Source organism: Microcaecilia unicolor, chromosome 7, assembly GCF_901765095.1.
Source record: "Microcaecilia unicolor chromosome 7, aMicUni1.1, whole genome shotgun sequence".
Taxonomy (NCBI): Eukaryota; Metazoa; Chordata; class Amphibia; order Gymnophiona; family Siphonopidae; genus Microcaecilia; species Microcaecilia unicolor.
In genome coordinates, this window is record NC_044037.1 from 117112035 (window position 1) to 117125328 (window position 13294).

The window sequence follows — 13294 nt, forward strand, 5'->3', positions numbered from 1 at the left end:
TTTCACCAAAGGTGGCCTCTTATAACCTCCGACCGTTGGGTTCTTCAAATAGTCCGGCAAGGATACACCCTCAATTTGGCCTCCAAACCTCCAAATTGCCCACCGGGAGCTCAATCTTACAGCTTCCAGCACAAGCAGGTACTTGCAGAGGAACTCTCCGCCCTTCTCAGCACCAATGAGGTCGAGCCCGTGCCATCCGGGCAAGAAGGGCTGGGGTTCTATTCCAGGTACTTCCTTGTGGAAAAGAAAACAGGAGGGATGCGTCCCATCCTAGACCTAAGGGCCCTGAACAAATATCTGGTCAAGGAAAAGTTCAGGATGCTTTCCCTGGGCACCCTTCTTCCCATGATTCAGGAAAACGATTGGCTATGCTCTCTGGACTTAAAGGATGCTTATACACACATCCCGATACTGCCAGCTCACAGACAGTATCTGCGATTTCAGCTGGGCACACGTCACTTCCAGTACTGTGTGCTACCCTTTGGGCTTGCCTCTGCGCCCAGAATGTTCACGAAGTGCTTGGGTGTAGTAGCAGCGGCTCTTCGCAGGCTGGGAGTACACGTGTTCCCCTATCTCGACGATTGGCTGGTGAAGAACACATCCGAGGCAGGAGCTCTACAGTCCGTGCAGATGACTATTCGACTCCTGGAGCTACTGGGGTTTGTGATAAATTATCCAAAGTCCCATCTTCTCCCAGTACAGAGACTTGAATTTATAGGAGCTCTGCTGGATTCTCGGACGGCTCGTGCCTATCTCCCGGAGGCGAGAGCCAACAACTTGTTGTCCCTCGTCTCGCGGGTGCGAGCGTCCCAGCAGATCACAGCTCGGCAGATGTTGAGAGTGCTGGGCCACATGGCCTCCACAGTTCATGTGACTCCCATGGCCCGCCTTCACATGCGATCTGCTCAATGGACCCTAGCTTCCCAGTGGTTTCAGGCTGCTGGGGATCTAGAAGATGTGATCCACCTGTCCACGAGTTTTCTCAACTCCCTGTATTGGTGGACGATTTGGTCCAATTTGACTCTGGGACGTCCTTTCCAAATTCCTCAGCCACAAAAAGTGCTGACTACGGATGCGTCTCTCCTGGGGTGGGGAGCTCATGTCGATGGGCTTCACACCCAAGGAAGCTGGTCCCTCCAGGAACGCGATCTACAGATCAATCTTCTGGAGTTACGAGCGGTCTGGAACGCTCTGAAGGCTTTCAGAGATCGGCTGTCCCACCAAATTATCCAAATTCAGACAGACAACCAGGTTGCCATGTATTACATCAACAAGCAGGGGGGGCACTGGATCTCGTCCCCTGTGTCAGGAAGCAGTCAGCATGTGGCTCTGGGCTCGCCGTCACGGCATGGTGCTCCAAGCCACATATCTGGCAGGCGTAAACAACAGTCTGGCCGACAGGTTGAGCAGGATTATGCAACCTCACGAGTGGTCGCTCAACTCCAGAGTAGTGCGCCAGATCTTCCAGGTGTGGGGCACCCCCTTGGTAGATCTCTCTGCATCTCGAGCCAACCACAAGGTCCCTCAGTTCTGTTCCAGACTTCAGGCCCACTGCAGGCTGGCATCGGATGCCTTTCTCCTGGACTGGGGGGAAGGTCTGCTGTATGCTTATCCTCCCATACCTCTGGTGGGGAAGACTTTGTTGAAACTCAAGCAAGACCGAGGCACCATGATTCTGATTGCTCCCTTTTGGCCGCGTCAGATCTGGTTCCCTCTTCTTCTGGAGTTGTCCTCCGAAGAACCGTGGAGATTGGAGTGTTTTCCGACCCTCATCACGCAGGACCAAGGGGCGCTTCTGCATCCCAACCTCCGGTCTCTGGCTCTCACGGCCTGGATGTTGAGAGCATAGACTTTGCCTCTTTGGGTCTGTCAGAGGGTGTCTCCCGCATCTTGCTTGCTTCCAGGAAAGATTCCACTAAGAGAAGTTACTTCTTTTTATGGAGGAGGTTTGCCGTATGGTGTGACAGCAAGGCCCTAGATCCTCGCTCTTGTCCTACACAGACCCTGCTTGAATACCTTCTGCACCTGTCTGAGTCTGGTCTCAAGACCAACTCTGTAAGGGTTCACCTTAGTGCAATCAGTGCATACCATTACCGTGTGGAAGGTAAGCCGATCTCAGGACAGCCTTTAGTTGTTCGCTTCATGAGAGGTTTGCTTTTGTCAAAGCCCCCCGTCAAACCTCCTACAGTGTCATGGGATCTCAATGTCGTTCTCACCCAGCTGATGAAACCTCCTTTTGAGCCACTGAACTCCTGCCATCTGAAGTACTTGACCTGGAAGGTCATTTTCTTGGTGGCAGTTACTTCAGCTCGTAGAGTCAGTGAGCTTCAGGCCCTGGTAGCCCAGGCCCCTTACACCAAATTTCATCATAACAGAGTAGTCCTCCGCACTCATCCTAAGTTCTTGCCGAAGGTAGTGTCGGAGTTCCATCTGAACCAGTCAATTGTCTTGCCAACATTCTTTCCCCGTCCTCATTCCTGCCCTGCTGAACATCAGCTGCACACATTGGACTGCAAAAGAGCATTGGCCTTCTATCTGGAGCGGACACAGCCCAACAGACAGTCGCCCAATTGTTTGTTTCTTTTGATCCCAACAGGAGGGGAGTGGCTGTGGGGAAACGCACCATATCCAATTGGCTAGCAGATTGCATTTCCTTCACTTACGCCGAGGCTGGGCTTGCTCTTGAGGGTCATGTCACGGCTCACAATGTCAGAGCCATGGCTGCATCAGTGGCCCCTTGAAGTCAGCCACTATTGAAGAGATTTGCAAAGCTGCAACGTGGTCATCTGTCCACACATTCACATCTCATTACTGCCTGCAGCAGGATACCCGACGCGACAGTCGGTTCGGGCAGTCAGTGCTTCAGAATCTGTTCGGGGTTTAGAATCCAACTCCACCCCCCTAGGCCCATGTTTATTCTGTTCCAGGCTACACTCTGTTAGTTGGATAAATTGTTAGGTCAATCTCAGTTATGTCCTCGCCGTTGCGAGGCCCAATTGACCATGTTTGTTGTTTTGAGTGAGCCTGGGGGCTAGGGATACCCCATCAGTGAGAACAAGCAGCCTGCTTGTCCTCGGAGAAAGCGAATGCTACAAACCTGTAGAAGGTATTCTCCGAGGACAGCAGGCTGATTGTTCTCACAAACCCGCCCGCCTCCCCTTTGGAGTTGTGTGTTCCCTTGTCTTTGTCTTGCTACATATGGGACTGACGAACACGAGCCGGTTCGGGCGGGAAGACGGCCGCGCATGCGCGGTGCGCATGGGCGCGAGAGGACTAGCAAAGGCCTTTGATAGTGAAGCTTCCGATTGGAGGGGCTGCCGTGGACGTCACCCATCAGTGAGAACAATCAGCCTGCTGTCCTTGGAGAATACCTTCTAAAGGTATGTAGCATTCGCTTTAGTAGTAGTAAAGATGAGTGGCTCTCAAAAATTAAAATAATTTGGAAAACTTTTAAAGTTATGCACAATTCAGTAGAGTTTGTCAAATAATAAATTTTAAAACTACATTAAAAGAGGACCTGTGTTATACCGGCTTAACCCTTAGACAATACTAGAGGGTTCATCCATCTGTGTATAATAGTCCACCTTTTTTTTTATAATTGTTTTCCTGATCTTTGGGTGGTTTTTGATGGGTTTGATTTAGTTTACCTAAATTTACACTGTTTTGAATGGGTGACATCTATATTTATTTATAACAGATTCCTTTGGATAGGGACAATTTGATCAAACATTTTTTTCCTAAGTCGGTGTTCCAAGTATTAACTTGGTCATCCAGCGGTCTCATATGGAAATCTCCTGGAAGAACAGAAAACAAAGGAGATCATGGTTTGGGTATTATCTTTTAAGAAACTAGTTTTGTTGGGTAATTTCCCTATTATAATCATATATAGAATTAAGGAACTCTCTGTCATCCCTACATCACGTGTGGCCCTCATAGCTTGGATGTTGAGGGCAAAATTATTATTGTAAGCTTAGTACCTGATCTTGAAGGACATATGTTTTGTGGCAGTTGCAATCACAAGATCTTAGTGCCATTACAATTTAACGCAAATCCAGTGTTTCCTTTTCAAGGTGGAGGAGGAGTGGAGGAGTGGCCTAGTGGTTAGGGTGGTGGACTTTAGTCCTGGGGAACTGAGGAACTGAGTTCAATTCCCACTTCAGGCACAGGCAGCTCCTTGTGACTCTGGGCAAGTCACTTAACCCTCCATTGCCCCATGTAAGCCGCATTGAGCCTGCCATGAGTGGGAAAGCGCGGGGTACAAATGTAACAAAAACAAAACAAGGTGGATCAAAACCCATGGAAGGTCCACCTGGCTGTTTTGTTTCTTTTGACCTCTACATAGCTGGGATTGCTGTTTCCAAATGGACTGTTTCCAGTTGGCAAGCAGGTTATGTCATATGTTATGCCTAGAGAGGTCTGACTATAGAAAGGTTAAGGCTCATAATGTTAGAACCATGACAGCAACAGTGAGCCAGCTGAGGTTGATCTCCATTGAAGAGGTTTGCATAGCTGCAATGTGGCAATGTGAAATGCAGTTGCACATTTATATCCTGTTATTCAGATTCTGACTTCTGATGCAATGGTAAATTTAATTAGTCTGTCTTGTTAGGATACTCAGGGTTCATTAGATTTCAGTTTTCTCTTCTATTTAAGAATACAGAAAAGGATTTTATCCACAAAAACCTGTTCTTAACCCACTGGCAATTTCTTGTATCACTTTTTTTGTTGGAATACACCACTTATCTATTTTCCCCCTTGAGTGGCCCAGTCATCCTATTTATCCTTGGACAGAGCTAATAGCATATTCTCTGTGGACAGCAGGATAATTGCACACAATCCACCCTCCTCTCTTTAGAGGACTGAGAAGGCACCATGTCAGAGCAGAGACAGGAATTTGAGCACATAACTGAAATCCTTCTAGTGTTTTCTAGAGATGTCTAGGAAATGCTGCACTATAGCATCACCAAATGACTTTACCCATTTCTTTGACTGACTATCCTGCTGTCTATAGAGAACATCTGTTACAGGCAGGCTACCTAGTTGACTGTTTGGACCCTGGGTGAGGAGGTATGTATGTTTATTTGATATACCACCTTCCTAGACAAGCCACCAAAGTAATTAACAGTAATACAAATAGAAAAGAAATTCATACTACTATAGGGCAGAGACAGAACAAGAAAAAGATAGGAAGGGGAAGGGGAAGGAAATGAATTATTGAGAAATGGGACCCTATCCTCCTATTGTAAACCACCTCAAGTTTCTTAAGAAGTAATTTATACACTTGTATATAAGAAAAAAAATACATAAATGTGTATTTTGGTGTGAGATGTCATATCTTGAAGTAGAGTGCATAGACTAGGCTTCATGCATTGGTGTGAGCAGTTGGATTAAAAGGTGGGGAATATAAAAGAGGCTGTATAGTTATGATTGTTGGGATCCTGGGGAAAAAAAGGTAGATATGATTGGTATGAGTGGTGGAATATTGGGTGAGGGGCAGAGGGCTTTGATAAGAGTTCTTGATTTGGGAACTGGATTTGTTCTATTTATTCAATATGTTTGGTGAGCTTTTAAACTTCTGTTTTCTTTAAAGAGCACAAACCCGGATCTGCCTACCCGTTTAGGTGCTGTGCCGCCTGGTTTACAACAGAAAGCACCCCAGGTATGCAACAAAGGAAGATGCATTGTGTGTACCTGCTGAAACGGGCGACTGAGTTGGAGGGAAGGGAAGGTTTGTGGCACCTTTCAGGTTTCAGGCAATGAGTTTGTTCTTGGTGTATGATTCACTTACCTTTCTGTGATCGCACTTACATAGCTATGTATATTCTGTTCGCCATTTATTTACTTTTTCATCCCATTGTAATGGTTGTATGCACAAAGTCTGCTGGGTCGGAGTACTTGTGTTAGGTTGAAATTCCTTTACATTTCCATGCTTTTGCCTATCCCAGGACCAGTTTCCCCCTCTGTGGTCAGAATGTCAAATAAGTCTGCATTTAATGGTGTATTTATTAAATGAATTGTTTAAGGTAGAGGGGGTAGGGATATATTCCTACAAATACTTGATACCACCTCTTCTGTCTTGCAGATCACAGATCCCTTCAGATCCACTCTGAGAGTAAGTAATATTGGGGAAGGGGTTGCAAGTTTGATATTTTTGAAATGTAATATTGGTTGCAGTCTAAGAGGATAGGATGTAGGACAGGGTAATATAAATTAACCAGCTGCCCTCTGTCTTGCAGAAGCCTGGTAAATGGTGTGCCATGCACGTCCAAGTGGCGTATATGATCTTGCGTCATCAGGAGAAAATCAAGGTAAGATGCTGCAGAGAGAAGCAGTGAGAAATTCACTGATATAGCATTCTGTCTATAACCTGAAATAAGTGCTGCTTCTCAATAACAAGAGACACTCTTAAAAGGCTGAAATCTCATGAACTTTGTCTTATGCCAAGGGGTGGAAAAAATATTTGCAAAACTTAAGCACCAGTCAAACACTGTAGGAGTTGAGACAATTTTTAGGAATAAGGACAAAATTTTATTTTTTCTTATAACCTTTTTACTTTCATTTTGTCCACTATTGATCGACATGATGAATCAGTCACACAAGTGGGTGTCATGTCTCTGTCTCTGCAGTGCAGGGCACCGGAGGATTGTCGGCCATCTTTGTTTGCGGCTTTTTCCAGGTTCTGGTGGCCATCTTTGATAGGGGCAGCTGTGGTGGTGGCAGCCATCTTGGAGTGGGGCAGCTTCAGGAAGGAAGCCCATATTTGGGCGCAGGGCGTCTCCGATGGGGGCAGCCATCTTGTATTCAGCTGTGCAAGCTTAGCTCTTAATGCTCACACTATTTAAGGCCCTGTTCTCAGTTCTTCGGTGCTTCGGCTTCTACTCAGTTCGCTGGATAGTTGCTCTGCCGGTTCCTGGATCTGCTATTGACTGCTGCCTGGTTTTGACCTTTGCCGGTTCCTGGATCTGCTATTGACTGCTGCCTGGTTTTGACCTTTGCCTGTCCCTGGACCTGCTTTTGACCACTGTCTGGTTTTGACCCTTGCCTGCCTCTGGACCTGCGATTGACCGCTGCCTGGTTTTGGTCCTTGCCTGCCTCTGGACCTGCTATTGACCGCTGCCTGGTTTTGGCCTTTGCCTGTCCCTGGATCTTTGTTCCTCGCTGCCTGGTCTTACCCTGTGGACTTTGTACTGGACTTTGTTCTCTCCGCTGTTGGCTACTTGCACTCAGGAGCTCAACCCCTGGGGAACGATGGTTGGCACCGGGGGGGACTCCAGAGTCGAGAGAACCAACTAACTGGAGCGCTAGTCTCTCCAGGGAGAACCATGAAGAAAAGGGCAGCAGCATACCAGGGTACAACTGTAGAAAGAGTACTCCTCAACCAGCTCGCTCTGGACTTAGGGATGAAAGAATAGAGCCAAGAGAACAAAAGGAGACAGAAAGAGAGTCAAGCGCCACACTGTGGAGGAAAAGACCCCCAAGGTGCCAAGTAGCCACAAAAGGAGCAGAGACTAATTCAAACTCCAGCAATGGAGAAGCTTCTCGCTAGAGACCAAGAGGCTACAGCAAGAAAAGGTGCCACAGGAATGGTAGCTAACAGAAGACAAGACAGCCTTGGCTAGCAGTCTAAACTGCGGTATATCACAGCTGCTGAGAAGTTACTGTATCCAACCCACAGAAAAAAGCTGGGGTTGACCGACAAGGTGAAACAGTGCACAACAGGCAAAGGTGAAAATATACTCCACAGTCAGAGACTGAACTGTGCTCAAGGGACAGAAAAGAAGCTGCGCTCATCAGACAGAGTAGGATCTGTGCTCAACAAGAACAAACGGATTTGCACTCAAGGCACACAAACTGAGCCACGCACCACGGGCAGAGAAAGAGTTGCACACCTCTGGCAAAGTTAGAAATGCACTGAACAAGCAGAGAAGCTGAAAGTAACAGAGGATGAGCAGTGCCCCACTGAAAGAGCTGGATGTTAGAGATACCTGCAGAACTGAAGCTGCAGTAGCGATGGAACTGTGTATAAAATGCAGACAAGGAACTGCTTTCCACACGCAAACAAGGAGCTGCGCTCCGGATGCCAGTGTTAATATATGGCCTGGCTTCAGATCTACCACTGGAATAGTGGTGGGCTAAGCTACACAGCCTAAAACAACTGAAAAAGTACTGACTAGGCCAGATAACAAGCAAATGATTTCATATTTGAGAATCTGCAGAAAGCAGATCAGAACAATGAGTCTTGACACAAACAGGTACAACTTTCTAATAGAATATAGCACCTATAATGAAAGAATGAGGGATAAAATGGATAAAACGTGGTTTTTAAAATGGGGCTTATTTTTTGTATAAGATGGTACAGAGATCATCAGATGTTAAAGGTATTGCAAAAGGAAGATGTGAAACTGGTATCTCAACATAAAAGATATTTTAGTAAACGAGAAAAACAACTTGTTCCAAAAACATGTTGACATTACCGGAAAATGTGCCAATCTCTAGAAATAGATAGAACGGAAAAGAGTTGGGTACAGAGGAACAGGTGGCCGGATACGAAAGTATGATCTCAGAAATTGAGAAATATTAGAAAAAAAATGTACTTCACAATAGACTTCTATTGAGATCTGTGGGTATAAAAGAAGGGAGAATTTGACTTAATTTCGGAGTCCTTCCCCGACACCTTGGAAGCAGCGAAAGCTCTGTCCGGTTGTATCCAGAATCTGTCCAACTTCTGTGCCTAACAGCTGTCCAACTGATTCTGTGATTTGTACCAACTTGAAGACTTGTCTTGGGTAAGAAATAAAATGTACTTCTATTCCTGAAACTATGTTTGTCTTAATTTCTATCTATTCTTCATTTCCCATTTATTCTACAAACTAATCTACACACACACCTGACACTCATTCTGTGTACAAAATACTGTTACATTTTAATAGCATACATTTGGGTACACAGATAACCAAGGATTCATTTAGACCCTGATAGACATAAGACCATGATCATGGGCCTTATCTTAGGGTTACTTGTACAGCAGAAATATCCCTGGGATGGAATATCAAGAGAATTTAGGCAGACAGCCCAACAGATAGTGCAAACGAAGACCCTTTGTCCCTGGAAAAGGGTAATCCCGGGGCGGAAAGAGGGCCTTTACAATTTACACCAGCAAGGAGCTGTGCTCCTGGCAAGGAACTGTGCTCCAGACGCCAGTAAGGAGCAGCGCTCCACACGCCGACAAGGAGCTATGCTTCCTACGCAGACATGAAGCTGTGTAGCACCTGCAGTCACAGAGCTGTGCTCCACATACCACCCTGGAACTTCACCCAATTTGCAGAGAAGAGTTATGCTAAACATACAGAGATGGAGCTACACTCAACAGGCGGTGGAGCTGCGCTCTGCACACACACAGGGAGCTGCGTTCCATATGCAAAGAGAGAGCTGCATGCCACACACAGACAAGGAGCTGCATTCCACAGGCAGATACAGAGCTGTGTTCTCTTTTGAAAATGAGCTTGATTGTGTAGCTTTACATTGATCACACCCAGATCTCCCTGATCTCTGGATGTTAACACAACACTCATGGGCAGCCTAACTTGTTTTCCCTGACACAAGCAAAAGTGCTTTGTATTTCACCTTTTCACAAAAGAAAAAAAGGGAGCAATTGAAAGGTATAGATCCATATTGCGATAACCATCTTGTCATAAATTCTACTCATTAAAGAATTCAGGTAGCTTTGAGGGAAACTAATGTATGTATATGTGTAACCCGCTTGGGTATTTTTAGAATAAATATATTTCTCCGAGGACAAGCAGGCTGCTTGTTCTCACTGATGGGTGAGGTCCACGGCAGCCCCCTCCAATCGGAAAACTTCACTAGCAAAGGCCTTTGTTAGCCCTCGTGCGCCGATGCGCAGGCGCGGCCGTCTTCCCGCCCGAACCGGCTCGTGTTCGTCAGTCTTCTTTTGTCCGCGCTCGGGACGGTCGTGTTTTGCCGCCGTTTCGTGCCCCTCAAGTTGACCTCGCGCGTCTTCGCGATTTTCGCTGCAAAAAAAAAAAAGAGACCGTTCCGGTCTTTACCCCTTTCCCGTTTTTCCAGCTTTTTCCCCGCGTAAGTTTCCTTTCGCTGTCGGGACCGGCCTATTTGGCCTCGGTACGGGTTTTTTCTCCCTTCTTTTTGGTGCCTTTTGTCATCATCGCTAATTTTGATTTCGCCGGCGTGATTTTTCCGCCCATGTCATCGAAGTCTTCCAGCGGCTTCAAGAAGTGCACCCAGTGCGCCCGGGTAATCTCGCTCACTGATAGGCACGCTTCGTGTCTTCAGTGTCTGGGGGCTGGGCACCGCCCGCAGGACTGCAGTCTTTGTGCTCTTTTGAAAAAGAGGACTCAGGTAGCGAGATTGGACCAGTGGAACGCGTTGTTCTCGGGCTCTTCGACGACAACAGCACGGGACGCATCGAGTGCATCGACGCCGACAGCATCGAAGTCTTCGACCTCGGCATCGACTGCATCGAGGCTTCTACCTCCTGCATCGTCGGTACCGAGACATCGAAAGGCTGCGTCGTCGGACGGTGGTGCTTTGTCTGGAGTGCAGGTGAGGGCTGTCCATTCCCCTGCTGGTGGCGGTGAGCCTTCGGGTGGGTCTCCCCCTGCCCTGAGGGCTCCTGCGGTACAGCCCCCCCCGAGACCGACCTTCTTCGGCCTCGGCCCCGAGGAAGCGACGGTTGGATTCTACGTCGTCCTCATCGGTACCGGGAAGCTCCGGTGACATGCTTCACTTGAAGAAGTCAAAGAAGCATCGTCACTGGTCTCCTTCCCGTCTCGGTACCGAGAGCTCTGGGTCGCCGAGGCAGTCGGCACCCAGTAGGCATCGGCACCGGGAGGACCGCTCACCCTCTGTTCAGGAGGTGTCAATGCACTCCACCTTGGACAGCCCGGAACAGCCTCCACGCCCGGAACAGACTCTGACATCGACACCTGAATCGGCTTCTCAGTCTTTCTGCACAGCCACTCTGCACGAGAGTCTCCGGGCCGTCCTTCCAGAGATTCTGGGAGAGCTGTTGCGCCCTTCTCCTCCGGTACCGGGGGTGCTTGCGCCTCCGGTACCGTCGAGTGAGGCGACGGCTTGCCCCTTGCCCGAGGTGAGGTTCCTGGTAACGTCCCGCTTGCGGTACCGGCTACGGCCGCCTCCCAGGCAGACTCCCCGACGACGTCGGCGGAGGGAGCTTCGCCGGTGCTGGCGAGGGAGTCCACCTCTCGACGCTCCTACCGTGGCCGTGTTTCCATGAAGTCGAGTCGGGCACGGCTTCAGACACAGGTTCGTGAACTTGTCTGATACCGATGGTGAGGCCTCGTGGGAAGAGGAGGAGGACATCAGATATTTCTCTGACGAGGAGTCTGATGGCCTTCCTTCTGACCCCACTCCCTCTCCTGAAAGGCAGCTTTCTCCTCCCTAGAGTCTGTCTTTCGCGGCCTTTGTCCGGGAGATGTCTACGGCCATCCCCTTCCCAGTGGTTGTGGAGGATGAGCCCAGGGCTGAAATGTTTGAGCTCTTGGACTATCCTTCTCCACCTAAGGAAGCGTCCACAGTACCCATGCATTATGTCCTAAAAAAGACTTGCTGGCGAACTGGACCAAGCCTTTAACTAATCCCCACATTCCCAAGAAGATCGAATCCCAGTATCGGATCCATGGGGACCCAGAGCTGATGCGCACTCAGCTGCCTCACGACTCTGGTGTGGTGGATCTGGCCCTAAAGAAGGCTAAGAGTTCTAGAGAGCATGCTTCGGCGCCCCCGGGCAAAGACTCCAGAACCTTAGAGTCCTTTGGGAGGAAGGCCTATCATTCCTCTATGCTCGTGGCCGAGGTTCAGTCCTACCAGCTCTACACGAGCATCCATATGCGGAACAATGTGCGGCAGTTGGCGGGCTTGGTGGACAAGCTCCCTCCTGAGCAAGCCAAGCTGTTTCAGGAGGTGGTCAGGCAGCTGAACGCGTGCAGAAAATTCCTGGCCAGAGGGGTATATGATACCTTTGATGTTGCGTCCAGGGCCGCTGCTCAAGGTTTGGTGATGAGCAGACTCTCATGGCTGCATGCCTCCGACCTGGAGAACAGGATCCAGCAGCGGATTGCGGACTCCCCTTGCCGAGCGGACAACATTTTTGGAGAAAAAGTCGAACAGGTGGTAGAACAGCTCCACCAGCGGGATAACGCTTTCGACAAATTCTCCTGCCGACAGCCTTCAGCATCTACCTCCTCAGGTAGACGTTTTTATTGGGGAAGGAGGGCTGTTCTCTACTCTTCTGGTAAGCGTAGGTACAATCCACCCTCTCGCCAGCCTGTGGCCCAGGCTAAGCCCCAGCGCACTCGCTCTCGTCAGCAGCGTGCGCCTCAGCAAGGCCCCACGGCTCCCCAGCAAAAGCAGGGGGCGAGCTTTTGACTGGCTCCAGCAGAACATAGCCGACATCAACGTGTCTGTGCCGGGCGATCTGCCGGTCGGGGGGAGGTTGAAACTTTTTCACCAAAGGTGGCCTCTTGTAACCTCTGACCATTGGGTTCTTCAAATAGTCTGGCAAGGATACACCCTCAATTTGGCCTCGAAGCCTCCAAATTGCCCACCGGGAGCTCAGTCCTACAGCTTCCAGCACAAGCAGGTACTTGCAGAGGAACTCTCCGCCCTTCTCAGCGCCAATGCGGTCGAGCCCGTGCCATCCGGGCAAGAAGGGCTGGGATTCTATTCCAGGTACTTCCTTGTGGAAAAGAAAACAGGGGGGATGCGTCCCATCCTAGACCTAAGGGCCCTGAACAAATATCTGGTCAAGGAAAAGTTCAGGATGCTTTCCCTGGGCACCCTTCTTCCCATGATTCAGGAAAACGATTGGCTATGCTCTCTGGACTTGAAGGACGCCTACACACACATCCTGATATTGCCAGCTCACAGGCAGTATCTACGATTTCAGCTGGGCACACGTCACTTCCAGTACTGTGTGCTACCCTTTGGGCTCGCCTCTGCGCCCAGAGTGTTCACGAAGTGCTTGGGTGTAGTAGCAGCGGCTCTTCGCAGGCTGGGAGTACACGTGTTCCCCTGTCTCGACGATTGGCTGGTGAAGAACACATCCGAGGCAGGAGCTCTACAGTCCGTGCAGATGACTATTCGACTCCTGCAGCTACTGGGGTTTGTGATAAATTACCCAAAGTCCCATCTTCTCCCAGTGCAGAGACTCAAATTCATAGGAGCTCTGCTGGATTCTCGGACGGCTCGTGCCTATCTCCCGGAGACAAGGGCCAACAATCTGCTGTCCCTCGTC

At 49.1% G+C, this 13294-nt stretch overlaps 1 protein-coding gene across 1 annotated transcript in view; it reads left to right on the forward strand.

The window, feature by feature from the left end:
- The window catches only part of FBRS (fibrosin), a 592459-nt gene that overhangs the window by 537231 nt on the left and 41934 nt on the right, over nt 1-13294 (forward strand). The window contains exons 12-14 of the mRNA XM_030209049.1: nt 5591-5659; nt 6083-6112; nt 6237-6308. Of these exons, the coding sequence (XP_030064909.1) occupies nt 5591-5659; nt 6083-6112; nt 6237-6308 (171 nt within the window). The remainder of the gene's footprint in view (nt 1-5590; nt 5660-6082; nt 6113-6236; nt 6309-13294) is intronic.